The 17,689-nt window shown below is 60.2% G+C and overlaps 2 protein-coding genes across 5 annotated transcripts; one reads left to right on the forward strand and one right to left on the reverse strand.

The window, feature by feature from the left end:
* The first annotated feature begins 1,082 nt into the window (after window positions 1-1,082).
* On the forward strand, window positions 1,083-7,515 carry CUNH1orf174 (chromosome unknown C1orf174 homolog). Of its 2 annotated transcripts, XM_037062101.1 has the most exons (4): window positions 1,083-1,587; window positions 5,289-5,399; window positions 6,107-6,583; window positions 6,976-7,515. In XM_037062101.1, exons 1-4 carry the CDS (start codon window positions 1,573-1,575, stop codon window positions 7,084-7,086), a joined length of 714 nt encoding a protein of 237 aa, XP_036917996.1. In that variant the 5' UTR covers window positions 1,083-1,572; the 3' UTR covers window positions 7,087-7,515. The 2 variants fall into 2 exon arrangements, with proteins under 2 accessions (XP_036917996.1, XP_036917998.1); XM_037062103.1 differs by lacking the exon at window positions 5,289-5,399 and having other exon boundaries at window positions 1,085-1,587.
* Window positions 7,516-9,601: 2,086 nt separating this feature from the next.
* DFFB (DNA fragmentation factor subunit beta) lies at window positions 9,602-17,581 on the reverse strand. Of its 3 annotated transcripts, XM_037062104.1 has the most exons (7): window positions 17,315-17,580; window positions 15,360-15,486; window positions 13,322-13,510; window positions 12,396-12,475; window positions 12,089-12,259; window positions 11,261-11,361; window positions 9,602-10,944 (listed from the first exon to the last, which is right to left on the reverse strand). In XM_037062104.1, the coding sequence occupies exons 1-7, from the start codon at window positions 17,435-17,437 to the stop codon at window positions 10,710-10,712; spliced, it is 1,026 nt and encodes a 341-aa protein (XP_036917999.1). In that variant the 5' UTR covers window positions 17,438-17,580; the 3' UTR covers window positions 9,602-10,709. The 3 variants fall into 3 exon arrangements, with proteins under 3 accessions (XP_036917999.1, XP_036918000.1, XP_036918001.1); XM_037062105.1 differs by lacking the exon at window positions 12,089-12,259 and having other exon boundaries at window positions 17,315-17,581; XM_037062106.1 differs by lacking the exon at window positions 13,322-13,510.
* Window positions 17,582-17,689: the final 108 nt, after the last annotated feature.

Raw genomic sequence — 17,689 nt, forward strand, 5'->3', positions numbered from 1 at the left:
AGCACACGGCTGGCTCCCGGGGCAGCAGCCTGCTGGGCTGTGGTCACAGGGAGGGGCACGTCCCTCAGCCTGCAGGGGTCTGTAGCCCACTGTGCCCTTTCTGAGGCACGTCCTGGAGTCCAGGAACCAGGGCCTGAGGTGTGTAAGGGCAAAGCTGGGTTTCAACTTTGTGAAAGTCTCAAATGTGGAGAAGCAGCCACATCCCAGGGTGGACAAGAGCCAGCACGTTGCCAGGGGCTTTGGGAAGGTGACGGGGTGGTTTCCCGTGACCTGCTCTTACAGAGGCCAAGGAGGCACGCAGACAGGGTGCAGGGTGAAGGGGTTAGGCCCCCATCCTAACAGGGGTGTCCAACCTGCAGCCCAGGATGGCTGTGAACACAGTCCAACACAAAATGGTAAATTTGCTTAAACATTATGAGATCGTGTGTGTGTGATTACGTGTCGAAGTGTATTTAATGTGTGGCCCGAGGCAACTCTTCTTCTCCCAGTGTTGCCCAGACACGCCAAAATGTTGGCCACTCCTGTGTAAAAAATAATATAAACGGAACCCCTTTCAACACAGAGAAACTCCCTTGCAGTCTTATGTCTCATACCGTTGCGAATTTGCCCCGTTAGAACAGGGCAAATCAACTTTTGGAAGGGGCCCAAGCTCATGTTCCAAAGAACTGTTTGCAAAGATAACGAGAAAGCAGAAATGATGACTACCAGGCTGGCGGCTAGGGGGCTGAACATGTTTACCATTGTTTGGACTTCGAGTCACTATGTCAGCTCATCAGCACGCGCAGACACGCCTGCCTTCTCTGGATGTCATGGCTCCCCTTCCCTTTCGCCTAAATACCCCTGGCATTTGTTGCCGATATGACCGCTCTTTGAACCAGTGCTTCCAAACAGCCATTCCTTGATCTCAAATAAATGCTGGTTGCCTTTCACTTTGAAAGGGCTTTTATTTTTAGGCTAACACCAGGAAGAATGCTGGGGTGGGGGGCGGTTGGCCGGTTACAGGAAGTGACCTGATGTAGTCCTTTTCCCCCCAGCTCAGAGAAAAGGCTGGGTTCACTCGTGCAGCCATGCTGGGGTCCCGGTCCAGGTCCCACCAACAACCTGCCCGGCCCGCGGAACCTCGCCGCTCGCAGGGCCAGGGCGATGACCCCTCTGGCCAAGGTCCCCCAGCAAGAAATGCAGGACCTCGCCGGGCTTGCTGTCCCCACTGCAAGGGAAGGCGGTTTCGGCGGGCCGCCCTGCCAGGGGGTTCCAGCACTGCGCACGGTGCTCACAAAGCAGGGGTCAGGGAGCCCACCACGCTCAACGCCCACCCTTCTTCTGACTCGTGCCCAAGGGACTTCAAGGGAACTGCCCCTCACAAACATGGCCGCCGCCGGCCCGCTACGTAAAGCGCCCACTTTGTTGGGTCACAAGCCCGAAGACTCCGGGCTGTGATTGGTCGAGCCTGTGGTGACGTCAGACGCTACGGCGCGGGCCGAGGACCCGCGGGTTGCCGCAGCGCAGTGGAGCGTTGGGCCGGAGCGAGGGGCTAGGCGGCGTTGCGGGGGCGGCAGTGCGCTTCTCACCCTCATGAGGAGTCGGAAGGTGAGGGGGCCGAGGCCGGGCACGAGCAGGGTCGGGGGAGGCGGGGGCTCCGGCCGCCGGCTGCCGGGGAGCTGAAGAGCGACGCCTCGGGCCAGGGGCCGTCCTCGGCTGAGGCTGAGTCCCCGTACGCTCTCGGGCCACGCCCCCTTGGAGGGGGCTGCCCCGACCACGCCCACGGGAAGGGGAAGCAGACCGCGCTCCCTGTAACGGGGCTCCCTCTCCAGGGTTGGTCTGGATCCCAGGCGTTTTGTCCTGGCGCTGCCAAGCCACGGGGTCCTGTTTTTCTGTTGCCAGCACTCAAGCCTCGGCGACCTCAGCTTGGCCGCAGTCTCCCGCGTGCACAGTAGGGTGATGGGGAATCCACCCCAGGGCGGGTGCGGATGCAGGGGCACCAGTTTCTGGCGCTTGGTAACCGGCGCACAGTGTGACCTGAGGCACGGGGCTGGGACCCCTTCTACCCTGATGGCGTGGGCCCGCCCCCTGGGGGCGGGGCTGCACCGGGGCCCGGCGGGCTTGCCTCCGCCCTGGCGCTTCCGCTGAGCAGGGCCCACCTCCCGCAACCGTGCGTGGATTTGACCCTGAAGTGCCCCCGTAGACAGCACGTAGCTGGGCCTTGCGTGCGGCGGCCTTTTCCCGTCGACGTCTCTGCGTCTCGGTGCACCTGGCCCACCCACATTCGAGTCTGTGGGTATAGTTGGAGGCACACGTGTTGTTTTATTTTTGTATTCGCTATACTCTGGTTCGCTATGGTCCTCTTGTAAATAGACTAAAGTGAATGTGCACTAATGTAACCGTTTCATTGGGTGTCGCTTCCCAGCAGCTTTGAAAATTTCTTTCCCGGTGGTGGCTCTAGGTTTAATGTATCCGTCAAAGTTGCAGAATCAGCTTCATATTTGCACCAGCGTAGTTCCACGGACGGCAGTGTTGCCCCTCTGTTGCTCCGGTTTCGTCGCCTGCTTTTTGGGATGTTGTTATAAGTATTCCACTGTTGCCACAAACCCACTCCGTGTGACTGCGTTGCCACCTGCAGCCGTGTTCTTAACCCGACAGCGCCTCGCCCCAGCTCACCGCCTTGGTGCCGGTGTTGCAAATGGGGAGCGTTTTCCTGTGCGTCGTATCCGTGTTATTGCATGTAATTGCGTCTCTATTCAGGAGAAGTTAGTCTTCAATTAAACTGCCTTCTGTAAGGACACAATTGCACTTGCTGGTGCTGGCTCTTTTTTTTCTTTGGGTTTGAATTGCCATCTGAGATCGCTTGCTTTCAGCCTGAAGAACTTCCAGTAATATTTCTGCCTCTTGGTTCAGCTCTTGTTTACCCACAAGTGTCTATTTTGCCTTCATTTTTGAAGGATAGCTTTGCCAGCTTATAGGACTCTTGGTCGACACTGTTGCTTTGGGGTTTTGTTGGGTTGTTTGTTGAGAACTTAGAATATATTAGGATGCACCCCTGTGGTCTGGCCTCCACTGTGTTTGCTGCCAAGTCACGGCTTATTTATTGGGCTTCCCTTGTGAGTAAGGAGTCACTTTTCTTTCTGCTTTAAGGTTTTTCTCCTTCTCTTTGACTCGGCGTTTTCCCAGTGAGGTGTCCGTGGGTGTCTTTGCATTCAGTCTGCTCGAATTCGGGTCTCTGGGCATCCTGGGTGTGCAGGTGGTGGTCTTTGGTCAGTCCGGGAGTTCCCTCCCGTCTCTCTCTGTCTTTCTGCTCCTCTCTGCTCTCTTCCTGGAACTCCCACTGCGCATGTATTGGTTCACTTAGTGGTGGCCGGCATTTCTCTGACTCCATTTTCTTCGGTCCTTTCTCTCTCTGTTCTTTGGCTTGCGTAGCTATCAGCCTGTCTTCAGGTTCGCTCATTCTTATTCCGCCAGGTCACACCTACTGTGGAGCCTGTCTACTGAAGGTTTTGTTTTAGTCCTGCTTTTCCACTATGGAACTTACGTTTGGTTTTTATAATAACTATTTTCATTGATATTTTCTATTAGATACAACATTATCATCAAATCTTACTTTTTCATCATTTTCTGCATTTAAAACGGCCCCTTTGAACACATTCTGATCAGTCCAGGGCTGGGTCGCCTTCCCAGGCAGGGCCGAGCTCTTTTCCTGGGTGTGGATCCGCTCCCCTGTTTCCTCGCAGGCTTCACAATTCGTTGTTGAAACGTGTCGTTGTAGATGCACATTGGAGCGATGCTGGGCACAGATCTCCCAGCCCCGCCCCAGGGATTGCTCTTCTTAGTGCACTGTTTATTTGATTAGTGAGCTTCTGGGTTATTCTCTGGGGGTCTGTTACACACACACACACACACACAAGGCAATGCTGGGTATGCCCACAGTTGCCCTGGGATGACAGTGCTTTTAGGGGGACTCTCCCTCCACACACCCCAGCCGGGAGCTCTGTTAACTGCCAGCCGATTGCCCGGTGGTTTCCAGCTAAGGCCTGAGGTAGTAGTGACTGACCTTCTGCAGACTGAGCCTCTCATGCTCTGGCTTCTCTGAAGGAAGGGCCCTGGGGGCTCCTCCCGCCACCCCCCGCCATCCTGGATTTCCCCGCGCCCCCCACAGAGGAAGACACCTCTTCCTCTTCACCTCTTTGGGAAGAGGTGAAGAGCTCTCTGATCTGATGCTGCCTCTCCCCCAGGCGGAACCTCTGAGCCAGGGCTCTGCGTAGCTGGGACAGCGGCGGGCTTCTCAGTGGGGCCCCCCTGCCCCAGGAGCTGAGCGCCCAGGGGAGGCGGGCAGCGGCCACGGCCTGGTGAGCGGAGCGGGCCACGGTGGGGGTGGACGAGATGCTGTTGTGGCCATGTCTCTGGTGGCCTCTTCCCTTTTCGACCTTGTGAGTGTTCAGCCTTTCCTCTGTCCCCTTGTGGCTTACCTGTTCAGGGCCTGTCCCCTACAGTGTCCCTATGCTGCTCCCTTCCCTTATCACTCACTGCCATCCTTTCCTACACCTGCATAGTGTCCATTCTGGAACAGGAAAACCAATTTGAAGGAAAAACCACTGGAACCCCAGCAAAATCCGCAGCTTGCTAACGGTGCGGCGCGGTCACTCGGCCCCGGCACCTGGGCCGTGACGGGAAGTGCCAGGAGAGCCACGTGCTGACGCCTCTCCCAGAGCGGAGCTCCTTGCACCCAGACCCTGACATTGTTCCCAAATAAAACTGTTTACATCTTGCTGTTGTATTAACTCCTCTCTCGTCGTTGGAAGACTCGCCTTTGCCTTCTGAGTGGACTGGAGGTGGACCCGTTTCTCACTGTGGTTGGATCAGACAGATGTCATCGGTGACTTTGAACTGATAGAATTAGGGTGGATTCTAACTGTAATTTCAGGGAGTGACTGGGTGGGGAGGGCAGCTCGTTCGTTCCCGTTACTTTGTGTCTAGAACAGGCACTCCACACCAAGGTTCGAGAGCCTTCTGAGGGAGGCCATGTGCTGCTGGTCTGCAGCGATCCCCTTATAAATGAGCCCCTAGGAAGGCACAGTGAGGGAACGTCACGCCGAGCTTCCAGGACAGCAGGAAGCGCAGACCTTGCCTCTCAAACCGCAAGTTGTGTTTGAACTCACACACGCGGTCCACAGATGTCCTGCCCTGATGGTACAAAGGGGGCGGGAGGGACCGTCTGCAGGTTTCCCCTAGTCAGGAAACCCTGCCTCGGCGCCCGCGGTTCGGGAGAGCAGTGTCTGATGGCCATGCCTCCGGTCCAGCTCGCAGGGGGAGTGCGGTCCTCGGCACGCCTGAGAGCCCGGAGCTGCGTGGCCAGGTTGGCCTCTGCCCAGGAAGCCAGGATCGCCCCGTCCGCCAGGACGGTATGTCAGGTGAGCCTCGCACACAAAGGCGCTGGGATGTGGGCACAGGGCTCACCCTGCGAGGTCCTGTCGTGGCACCAGAGGTGGGGGCTGTCTATGCCTGTGGATCCAGGGCTCTACCTCTGGGGGGGCCTGTCTGCTTGTGGGCGGGCATCTCGGGCCCCATCTCCTTCGATGCCATCCTCTGAGTGACGGTGGTGTAGGGCTGTCCTGTTCACCCCGGGGGCTTGGGAGAAAGGCAGCGCGGGTGTCTGTGGCTGCCGAGCAGTCCTCGTCCCAGAGTTCCGTCGGGTTGGGTCGGTTGGCCACAGTGAGGCTGGGACTTGGTTCCACACCAGCAGCCGTGAGTCCCTCCCCCGGCGCGTGGCCCGGAAAAGCCGGCGGACATTGTTGGCCGCCGCTCCCTGCCCCTGCCCGCACGCAGGTCCCGCTCCGCAGAAGGAACGGACACTGGGTGCTTTTGTGGCCCGTTCGTCATCTGTCCACGCTTCTGACTCTGCCTCAGGAAATCCACAGCCCAGAGATGGCGGCGGCTGTGGGGTGTTGGGGGTGGTCTGGGCTCTTCCCCAGCCGAACCTCCGTGGCAGGCAGTGACCCGGCCCTGACCCTTCCACAGATGCCAGGCTTCCGCGTGTCCATGGCTCCCAGTGGGGGGGGGGGGTGCGAGCTCCGCAGCCCTGGACGGGCGGTCCTCCTGACGCTGTTCTTCCCGACAGACTTCCTCGTCACACAGAGCCACGGATAGGCGAACTTCCAAAAAGCTCAGGTGTGACAGAGGCCACCTTGTGAAGTCAGAATTACAGAATCTGGTTCCCAGGAGCGAGAGCGCAGCCCTGCCTGGAGCGTCCCTGGGGGCCCCTGGTAAGAACCAGCCCCTGGAGCTGGCTAACGGGGGCCCGGTGGCCCCAGGAAAGGACGCCGGCCTCTGCACCACACAGGAGACCACGGGCCTCCCCTTCGGGCACAGCCAGGTCGTGCGTGACGCTTGCTCAGCAGGGACAGAAGGCGGCCTGTCTGGCGCCCTTCCGGGCGCCGAGCTGAGCAGCAGCCCCACCGCGGGGGGTGAGTGCGCGCAGGAGCCCAAGCCGGCCCGGACGCCGCCACTGCACACGGACGGCAGCGTCTTCCTGGACGACGACAGCAACCAGCCGATGCCGGTGAGCAGGTTCTTCGGCAACGTCGAGCTGATGCAGGTAAGTCTGGCGGCCCCTTCACCCCACCTGGGGGTCCCTCAGCCCCCTCCCTGCAACGCCCACGTGCAGACCCCGCCCCAGCAGGAGTCAGACACGCCGCCCTCTTTGACCCGGAGGAGCTAACGAAACAGTTGCTCGCTGGCACGCACCCAGCCATCCCACTCCCGCTCCGGCCCTCCGCGGGGGCGGGCATCTCCGGACACCACTGCCGGGGCCTGAGGTCCTGCCGGTGTGCGTGTGAGCAGCGCCCCGCGCCTGCCGGACTTGCTCCCTTCCCACTTTCCCCATTTCTCGCCCACCTTACGCAGGCGGGGCTGAGCTGTGGGCAGGTGCGGGCCCAGCCTCAGGGAGCAGACTGTCTGTGACTGACAGCGGCTGTTCTCTGCCCCCAGGACCTCCCACCAGTGTCTTCATCTTGTCCTTCAGTGAGCCGACGAGAGTTCAGGAAAATGCATTTCAGAGCCAAAGATGATGAGGAGGAGGAAGAGGACGCGGAGATGTAGGGAATCAAATACGCACATCGACTTCTCCCATATTCCGTGCAGTTAACGATTGACAGTTGACCGAATTACAGGACTTGTTAAATGTGTCCCCGAGAGGGTGTGTCCTGAACCACACTTCTGGGGGCAGCCCCACCTGAAGCGGAAGCTGGTCCGCGCCAGGGCCCGCCTTCTGTCTCCGCTGGTGCTGGGGGGGTTCGTGAGGCGGCCAGGGCCGTGTTGTGACCGAGGCGGACTGTAAAGAAAGCTCTTCGGCTCGGTGGACGCTCGAGCCCACGTCCCTCGGTGAGAATTTGGTCGTCCTTGGGCCCGACGCAGCGACAGTTCTCAAAGAGCAGCCTTTCTTCCCGTGCATGAAGCTGATGTTTGTCTTGGGAACTTTGCAAGAAACGTATGGGAAAAATAAAATATATTTTGGAAATATTTTAAGAAGCCTCGTGTCCCTGAAGCTGTATTCCTTTCCAGGATGTCTGGGAGCGCCCTGGCCCGGGAGCTCAGCCGGTTAGAGAGCACGCCCACCGAGGTCAGGGCGGGCACAGGAACCAGCTGGGGAGTGCAGGAGTGAGGGGGCCCTCCGGGGTGTCCGCCCAGAGACTCAGCTCGCCAGCGCCATGAAGGATCACAGATGGGTGTGTCTGTTGGTGCACAGGCGGGGTTCATTTGTGGCCCGTTCTCGCAGAGGTAGACCTGGGAGGCATAGGTTTGGGGCTGAGCAGGGCAAGGGCGGTGGGAGGCCAGGCAGGAAACAAGCCGAGAGTGCCAAGCCCAGGGTCCTGTGTTCCCAGCACTGATGTAGCCGGCACAGTGGGCGTGGAGAAGTTACATGTTGATGGGTAAAGGTGGTGCCAGCTGTGGGGGCTGCAGGAGGGGGGGCCCCCCCGTGAAGACCCAGAGGTGTCAATGGGCCTCTTCCTCTGGGCTCTGGGCCCTCTCCAGCCTTGCGGGCCTCAGGATGAAAGCCCAGTTTCTGAGGCTTTTCTTCCCAGAGTGTGTGGACGAGAGACGTGGGACTTCGAGGGCTGACCCCTCCCGCGTTAGCCTGGTGATTTTGTGCTGCTGGGGCCCCCGCACTGGCATCCGACCAGGCCCGGGGCTGCCAAGTCACTGGGCGTCTCCCTCCTGCCGCCTGTCTGGGTCCACTATCCATCCTGCCTAACAGAACAACAAATGGATGTTTCTCTCTCTCTCCCTCCAAAATCAATGACAAAGATTTAAATAAATAAATACATACATAAAACAAGACGGGAGTTCAGTGGGAAAAGCAAACCCCTGCCCTGCCTCCTCCTTGGAAGGTGGGGTTGGCCTCTGTATTCCACTGGCTGCCGCCAGGCCTGGGTGAGAGGCACCTCCCTCCTCCTCCTCCTCCTCAGCACCTCCTGTGGTTCATGGGGTCTTCACCTGTTTTCTGCTCACAGCTCTGCAAACCCCTAGAGTTTCCTGAGTTGAGCCTTATCATGTTAATGAGGTGACTTTGGGACCCCAAGGGTGGGGGGCTGGGAGAACCTGCCCTAAGGGTGAGAACACTCAGACCCTCCCCACCCCGGTGACCTCCAGGGGTGGGGAAGGGGCTGGAGACTGAATCAATCATTGGCCAGTGGCTGACTCGGGACTGACGAAGCGGAGGGAGACTACCCCTCCCACCTGCCTGGCCCTCTTCCACGGGCCAAGTCTAACCTTGGACAATAAACCTGTGACGGGTGTCTGCAGAGGCCAGCCGAGTGGTGAGGGCCACGTGGCGAGGGCCCAGCTGTCCTCCACAGTGTCGCGTGTCACCAGGCACAGCATCCCCCGCCGCCCCACGGCCTGCAGACCACCTGTCCCAGCCCCCTGGCCTTAAGGAGCACCACGTGATGTGAAGCATTCTTGCCAGTGCACAGAGACTCGAAGGTTGGTCTTTGCAAAGTGACAGGCAGTCATGCACAGAGCCCACCGGGGGACAGCAGTGGCCTTGTGTGTCCAGCTGTCAGGCGGGCAGCAGGATCACTCTGACACTGGTAGAGAAGGCCCGTCCACCTTAACTCCCCCAAGACCGGCCTCTGCCCAGACAGCATGTGACCAGGACAAGCTGGGGGCCTGCACTCGGCCGGCACGGCGCCCTCCGGGGCTGCCTGGTGGCCCTTGGCGCTCGGGGCCTGGGAAGAGGCGCGGGCGCCCCGTCCGCATGTGGGGTGCAGTTCCTTGTGCTCCACACCAGTGGCTTGGCCCAGATAGTCCCATGTTTCTGTGAAGAAAATGGGACAATTTGTGTCAGCTTTTTAAAAAGATTTGATTTACTTTTAGAGAGAGGAGGAGAGAGGGAGGAGGGAAACATCAGCGTATGAGAAAGACATCAGTCTGGTGCCTCTCACACGCCCCAAAGTGGGGGCCTGGCCGGCAACCCAGGCCTGTGCCCTGACAGGGTCGTACCAGCGAGCTTCCCGCTCACCCACTGAAGGGTCAGCGTTTAAAAGGTCCCTCTGATCCCTACTCCATCCTCATGGCCATCATCTGTAATGAACGCAAACTATTCCACCCTGTGTGTTTATGAAAAATCTTTATTGCGTGTCCTGATTCTACAGTAAATGTGAAAGTTCAACTGTTACAAAACGTAAAAAAATAAAATTTTAAAAGTTACAAAATAAATGCGCGTTTTGAACATTTCAAACGTAGCCTGCCCCCCAGAGGGCTGCGGCCAGCCCCCCCCCCCGACACCCAGACCCAAGATGTCCCCACTCCTGGTGCAAAGGGACACAGATGGTGAGGACCAGCACGCAGAGGACCCCCACACCGAGGACGCCACCCCATGGCGCGACACCCACGGGCATGGAGGCCCGAGTGGGCAATGAAACTCGAGGTTTACAGACTTAGTCCTTTGAAAGCCAGCCGTGCCCACCCCACCCCGGGATTGCCGCTGCTCACAGACGAACGGTTTGCACACGCCAACACCTGTGCGGTACGCGGAGGCCTTTCGTAAACGGCAGGTCGCACTCTGCGGAGCTCACCACCTGCCTGTGAGTCGGGCAGGCAGCACCCCCCCACCGCCCACCCCATTTCCACTCAGACACGGAGACCTGCTGCGCCGCTTCGTGTCCCGCACACGTCAGGTGACTCACGAAGTTAGCACTGCCCAACCTTCGTGGCCTTTGATTCCAGGAGGTTGGACGTAATGCCACAGCGGCCGTTCCCTGCCCACAGGCGTCAGCACGGAGTGAACACCTGTGTGTTCTTCACGGAGTGAGACCCTCTCTCCCTGAAAGGGTCTGGGCAGAGCTTCCTGCCATCAGGGCAGGGAGACTCAGCGGGGCTGCCAGGAGAGCACCGTCCCTCCGCGTGGGCATGCGGGCAGGGCCGCACAGACACCCCAAGCAGGTAGGGCCCGAGAGCATGGGTCCCTGGTCCCCACCGCCCGGGCACCAGCGCCCCTGATGTCCTGCCAGGGCACCAAACTCGCCCTCTGCTGTGGGGTCTCAGGTGCAGAGTCAGACCTGTCCTGGGGTCTGGAATCTGTAGGAAGGTTTTGTAGCTCTTTTCAGAAGCTATTGCAGTAGCAAAAAAAAAAAATTAAAAAAACAGCACCTGTTAAAATCCTCCCCATGCCCCCCGACCTGTCCCCAGGCCCAGGGCAATGTGGAAGGTGTGTACCCAACTCATGGGCACTTGCGAGTGGCCCGCCTCCTCCTGGGCTTCGTCCGCGGCCTGTAGATCCTGCTCGGGTCGCAGCTGAGTCCGTGGGTGGTTTTCTTGTGGCAGGCGACATGCACCAACTTCAGGTTCTCGGAGGTGAAGAGCAGGCTGTAGAAGTACTCCCAGTCCAGCTGTCTGCCGTCCTGGTCCTCGAGTGCCCCCGCCAGCGTGGGGATGACGGTGCGCTTCTTCTCTATTCTGCAACAGGAGGCCAGAGATGGTCACTTCCGGTGTTGCAATCCCACAGACCCAGCTGAGACACAGCTCTGACGCAGCTGTGGCTAAAACGTAAAATGGCGATTGGTCACATAGGAAAATCAAGAGGAAAACGAGATTTCTAAAGGAACCACACTTGGCAACCACCCAGGAGCTGGGTGGCAAGGACAGGAGAGGACACAGGGCGCTGTCACAGGCCACGGGTGAGCCTCAGGCGCCCCGGTGGGCAGCCCCGAGGGCACTGTTTGGGCCTGAAGGCGGCTTTCCAGGATGGGCCCTGCCAACACTGGGGACTCACACGTGGTCCAGGTTCCAGGTGCTGAAGAGGACCCGGCTCTCCCTGTTGCTGTAGGGGTTGATGGAGTGCCTGGACGCACAGCTGGCCATGTCAAAAGGACCCTGCGCCGAGAGAGAACGGAGTGACTGCTGCAAAGCGGGCCTCTTACCTGCTGGTCTCTGGTCACCTCTGCCACTCGCCCCGCTCAGCAGGGCTGCACTGGCCAAAGCCCCGGTGCCATCTCCACTCGAGGCAGGACCACACCTGACACGTCTCTGAGGGGAAGGCTGGATGGTGGCGGGAAGGACCCTCCACCACCCCCCAAAGGTCACAGCTCCGAGGCCCAGAGGTGGCACTGGGGGATGCGGCGTTCCCGTGGTTCACTCACGTCCCGGAGAAGCCTCGGCGTCTGCCTGTGCAGCTCAGAACGCTGCCTGCAGCCAGTGCCATCTGCCAGGAGCCACACTTAACGAGTGCCCCAAATGTCACAGTGGCCACAGACGCTAGAACCCCCAAGCTCTCTGTCACCCACAAAGCTAACCCAAGGGAACAACGCACGTGCTTCCCAGAGGCTCCCAAGCACCCCTTCTCTTACCAGCACCCCCAAAGGAATGTCATCCTCCCCTGACGCCAAGGCACAGCTCTGCTCAGGCACCTGTGTCCTCCCACCCACAGCAGCGGCAAGGTCCCTGAGCAGTGGGCGTGCACCTGGGAACCTGTCGGAAACGCAGGTTCTCGGGCCCATGCAGACTCCCAGGGAACAGAAGCTGACCTGCCCCCCACCCCTCCCGGCCCTGGCAGGCGGCTCAGTGGGCACCGGGGCCCCAGGGTCGGGGGCACGCAGCCCACCTGGCAGGAGAACCAGCCTTCGGGCGTGCAGAGCCGGCTGCCGGCCTTGGCGCCCCTGTCGAAGTAGCAGCCATTGTACTGCGCAGCCCGGAGCTTCTGGCCCATGGCGTCCACCACCCGCGCAAACTCCTCCCGAGTCTGTGCGCCCACCGCGGGCGTGTGCGCGTTCACCTGGAGGACACCAAGGACGTGGCTGAGGGCGGGAGCGCCACGCCCTGCACCCCGGTCGGGAAGCCCGGGTCGGCAGCACCAGTCAAAATGGCCCCACAGCCCACCCGCCCAGCACGCTGCCGTCGGGTGGCCCTACCTCTCTCAGGTAGCCCCGGATCCTGCCCTCGCAGCTGAATCTCAGGTAGCTGGACTTGCTCCTGAACCGGGACTCCAAACCTGCGGGAGGAACCAAAGCAGACCCTGCACCCCCGGCCTTCCTCTCGTGGGGCAGGTGGGTGGGGGCTGTGTCTGAGAAGCCTCCTGAGGCGCCATGCACGCATGCCCTGCTCACTGCTTCAGGTGGGGTCTTTGGTCCACCAGGAGGGTCTCCAACGCCTCCCAGGGGCTCCCGCCAGGCGCCACCTTTTCAAGGCAGATGTATTCTCTCAGGGGGCTTCCAACTGACTTAACAACCCAGGCCACAGGCAGAAGCCACCCAGGTGTCCACCAGCGGATGACCAGAAAAGCAGGTGTGGTCCAGCCACACTGTGGGAGACGGCTCCGCTTTGAAAAGGACAGAAACTCTGACACCTGCGGCTGCACAGATGGACCCGGCAGACGTTAAGCTCCGTGAAATCAGCCAGTCACAAGAAGACAAAGAACCACCGCACTCGTAGGAGGTCCCTGGAGGAGTCAGAACCACAGAGATAGAATAGAGGGAGGTTCCAGGGGCTGAGCGAGGGGCGGCAGTCACAGTTCCGTGGGGACAGAGATGCAGTGGGAGGAGGGTGCTGGAGAGGATGGCGGTGGCACCTGCCCGACAGCGCGAATGTGCCTGAGGCCCCTGAGCTGTGCCCTTGACAATGGTTAGGATGGCGATCTGTGTGTTAGCCTCCTTCACCACGGTCCTAGGCTGCCTGGAATCTGCCCCCCATGAGCAGGGAGCAGGTAAGCCCCTAACCTCGGGGGCCCCTCGCTTTGGGCGCGGAAGTGGAATCCGGCCTCCCCTGCCCCGTGCCCAGCTCTGGTGCCCTCCCCCGCCGCCGCCCCCAGTGCCCTCCAGGCCCTGACTGCATGGGGCACCTTCGAACCAGGGCGGGTCCTCGGCCCGGGTCTCGGCCGCGATGTTCTCGCTGATGGTGTGCAAGAGGTCGGCCAGCAGCTTCTGCCGCAGCGGGGCCTGTTCATCGGACAGCAGCTGCCGGGCAGCCTGGATGACCCCCACGTGCGGCTTGTGGAACACGCTGAGGAACCGACTGATGTCACTCACATCTGCCACCAGAAGGGGGGACACACAGAAGAGCCATTAGTCCTCGGGGGCACCGCCTTGGGAAGACACTTGCCGACAGCCTCCAGGAGACAGGGCTCCTCACGCCCACCCCGCTCAGCTGGGAGACTGCCAGCCTCAGCACGACCCGGGCTCCGGTCCTCGAGGCCGGGGGCCAGCTGCCCACACCTTAGGCACTCAGGGCCCGGTGCAGCCGAAGTCTGCCTCGGCCCTCACGGCATCTCACAGACACACCACGGCACACCTGCAGCCAGAGCCTCGGCCCAGCGGGGCCACCGCAGGACGCCAGGCTGCTCAGAGTTTGCAAAGCAACCTCCGTGGTCTGCCCTCAACGAGAGAAAGGATGGAGTCACATGGTCGTAGCGACCCACGTGAAAAAGCAAGAAGGCAAAGGCCTTGCGCACCTACAGCTGGGGGTCCTTCTCAGGCTTAACTCCAAAAGTAGAACGAAAATAAAAAGGGTGGACTGGCCTTCGTCAGCACGAAGGCTGTGGCTTGGTGAAGGGCCCTTCCTCTCCTAGGAGAGTGAAAGACACCCTGCCTGACAGAGGACTCTCATTCAGAGTGTCTCGGAACGACAAAACTCTCCAATTTCAGCACAGAGACATAAAAAGCAATTAGAAAATGGACAGAGGACACAGAGACGTTCCGCCAGAGAGGACGCAGTCAGCAGCAAGCATACAGAGGACGTGGTGGCCACACGGCCGCACAGGCAGTGAGCAGTGGGCACGCCGCCTGGGCTGTGCGAGCGCCCGCTGCTACGTTCGCAGGGCGACGGACCGCGCGGCCACACGCTCTCGGCCAGCACCATGCGGGGTGGCAGGGACTGTGCACTGATGGGGGACAGCCCCAGTTAAAGAGGGTCGACGCCAAGAGCCCTCGGGGAAACACGAAGTAAGACTCCACGAGCCACCACGCCTCATCGTCAACACGGCCGAAATGACAAACAGCACAGACCTGTCTGAGGAGCCGCAGACCCCCGGTACAGAGCCGGTGGGCGGGGTGCAGCCCGGGGTGGCCACCCCGAAACAGTGTGGTGGGGCCTTTGCGTCTTTCACAGCCAAGCCGGGACTGAATTTCCACTCCCTAGGAGTTGCGCGTGTACTGCATGAACTCCGGGGCCTCCGCAGAGCCCTGCGACCGTGTCTCCACCTTCTGTTTCCGCACATTTCCGCACTGAAGAGGAATCCCACCCCTTTAGCTGTCTGTCACCCCTCCCTCCCGCCTACCACCCATCTCTTTTCTGTCTCCACAGACAGCTCTGCTCGGCACACTCCGTGTCGGTGGGATCATATTTGTTCTATGTGGCCTTTTGTGACTGGCTTTTCAGTTAACGTGAAGTTTTCGAGGAGCGTCCGTGTCACAGCCAGAGTCCAAGTTTACCCCCTTTTCCTGGTGGAACAGCATTCCATCGTTGGAACAGGCCGTTTGTCCGTCTGAGAGCACGGGCTTCCCTCCACCTTCAGGCCGTATGAACAAGGTTCTGTGCACGCCCAGGTGCAACCTCTGAGCAGACCTGTGTTTGCACGTCTCTTGAGTGCACACCTAGGCATAAACTGCTGGGTCCCCTGGTGATCCTGTCCTGGGAACCACCAGACTCTGCCCACCAGCAGTGAATGAGGGTGCCGGTTCCCCCACGTCCCCGCCAGCACTCGTCCTTCTGGGGTGGGGGTAGGGGAGGAGGTGCAACCTCACCGTGGGTTTGACCTGCGTGTCCCCGAAGGCGAATGCTATCGAGCCTCTTTTTGTGGGCCTGTTCACCACTGGAACATCCTGCCTGGAGGACTGTCTACCAGACCCTGTCCCTCAGCATCCCTGGGGCCCGCCACTTACAGCCGTCCCAGGTCTGGCCCTCGGTGAGCAGCACGAGCTCCGAGTTGTCGGGGATGCTCCAGAAGTAACCTCCTGTCACCTCCGTGCCATCTTCGTAGAGGCAGAGGCGGGAGCCGGGCACGGGCAACTGGGGAGAAGGGGGAGAGGGCAGGACGCTCACTCATTTGGCTCCAGGTGGGCCTGCCATAGAGAAGCACACTTTAAAGACTCACGCTCGACCTGGCTGGGGTAGCTCAGTGGATTGAGCGCAGGCCTGCAAACTGGATGATCGCGGTTCGATTCCCAGTCAGGGCACATGCCTGGGTTGCAGGCCAGTTCCCAGCAGGGGCCATTTCCCAACAGGGGATGCACGAAAAGCAACCATACATTGATGTTTCTTATCCGCTCTCCTTCCCTTCCCCTCTAAAGATAAATAAATATTTAAAAAAAGAATCATGCTCGACGTGCCGTCTGCACCCCAGTGGGGCACACGCCTGAGTCACACATGTATGTCTGACCCAGGGCACCCACAGTAGGTTGTCCTATAACAGGAAGTCCAGTGGGGCACATGCCTGAGACATGCATGTGTATCTGAACCAGGGCACCCACAGTAGGCCATTCTATAACAGGAAGTCCAGTGGGGCACACGGGGTACACGCCTGAGACACACACATGTGTCTGAGCCAGGGCACCCATGGCAAGTTCTTCTGTAACAGGAAGTCACATACAAGCATACACAGCGTCACTGCTTCCTGGGATGCGGGACACGGACCCTTTCCAGCCACTCCTCCATGGCACTTAGAATCCGAGCCTGTTTTCCAAAATAACGTATGACGGCTGCCACTAAGCTGGTCAGTGCAGCCACATGGATGAGGGCACGGTGCCTGGCAGGTGTCAGGACCCACCCGCTGGCTGAGCTCATCACGAGCCACCACGATGTTCTTTGGGAGAACATCCGACTGAGGGTAACACGTGGCCTCTGTGCAGAAGTGTGACCAGTACACAGCACTGTTCACTTGCAGAGCTTTGGTTGTCCAATGCTCCCCACTGGTCAGTTTTATGAATTTTTGGGGTGACTCCAGGCCTGGCCCTGCCCACGCACATGCACACTGGCGTGCGTCTATGCCCAGCCACGGAAACAAACTCCATAAGAGTCAGAATAACAGGTGGAGGAACTACAACATTCGGGCTGCCTGGAGTTGAGAGGCCTCCGAGCCCAACCCCTTAGTCTACACAAGGGGAAACTGAGTTCCAGGGACGCCAAGTGGCTGTTTCCTGACTCCCCAGTGAATTAGCTGGTGTGCACTGGAAACAGGATCCCTGAATCTCAAGGCCTCAGAGCGGTCATGACCCTCACCATCAGAAGACAGAGGTGTCCCCGCACCACCCCCCACCTCGAGCCCCTATGCTCTGCGCCCCACGCCCACTCAGGAACCAGAGGAAGAAGTTCCTGACTTGAGGGTGTCTCCAGGGCCTAATGGCGACGAGTGGTGATTCCCTGGAGCGCGCCCCCCCCCCCGCCTCCACTCCCGGCCATCTCACACACACACACACACCCTGGAAAGCAGCCCTTTCCTCTCCCCAAGTTCTCCTGCGCACCCCGCAGAGGCTTCCACCTTCGCCAGCCCCAGGCGCCCCTAGTCCAAGGACCCACGTTCCACCCTCTCTGCAGGACCCTGCGCGCCCTCCGAGTCTCCGCCATCCGCACCCTGCTCCTGAAGTGGAGCGATCGAACTCGACAGGCCGTGTAGGGAGCACAGTCGGGGCCGGGGCCGGCCGCTGCTCAAGTTTTCCGCCTCACGGGGCACCTGTCAGGACTTGGGGACACAAGGCTACGCCAGTGCTGGTGACAGATGGCGGGTCAGACTGTTCCATCCCACCCAGGGCCTCCCGACAAACTCCCACAGCCGCCCTCGTCCCTTCCCGGGACCTGCAACGGGAGGCACCGGGCCCCCGACTCCCAGCCCCCGCCGCACCTGGAAGTGGAGACACCCCTTCCGCACCACCTCCTGGCAGCTCTTCCCCGCTACCCCAAACTTCTGCGGGCTGTGCAAGGCTCGCAACTTGAACGTCTTGGGCTTCCGGAAGACAGACATCATCCTCGGGGCCTCTGGCCCCGCAGAAAGCACCTGCTGGGCCCGCTCCTAGGCGCGTCCCCACGCGGGCCGCGGGGTCAACCCCAGGTGGACTCTGCGGAAGGGAAGAAGGCCGAGCACCGCCCCGGAACTACACTACCCAGAAGGCTGGGAAAGGAGAGGCGCAGCCTTTCTTGTGCGCGTGCGCAATTCCCTGGAAACTCCGTTACCCAGAATTCCCGGGAAAGCGGAGACGGGGCCGGGGGGGGGTCCCGT

Source organism: Sturnira hondurensis, unplaced genomic scaffold (assembly GCF_014824575.4).
Source record: "Sturnira hondurensis isolate 20B ecotype Veracruz unplaced genomic scaffold, ASM1482457v3 Scaffold0013931, whole genome shotgun sequence".
NCBI lineage: Eukaryota > Metazoa > Chordata > Mammalia > Chiroptera > Phyllostomidae > Sturnira > Sturnira hondurensis.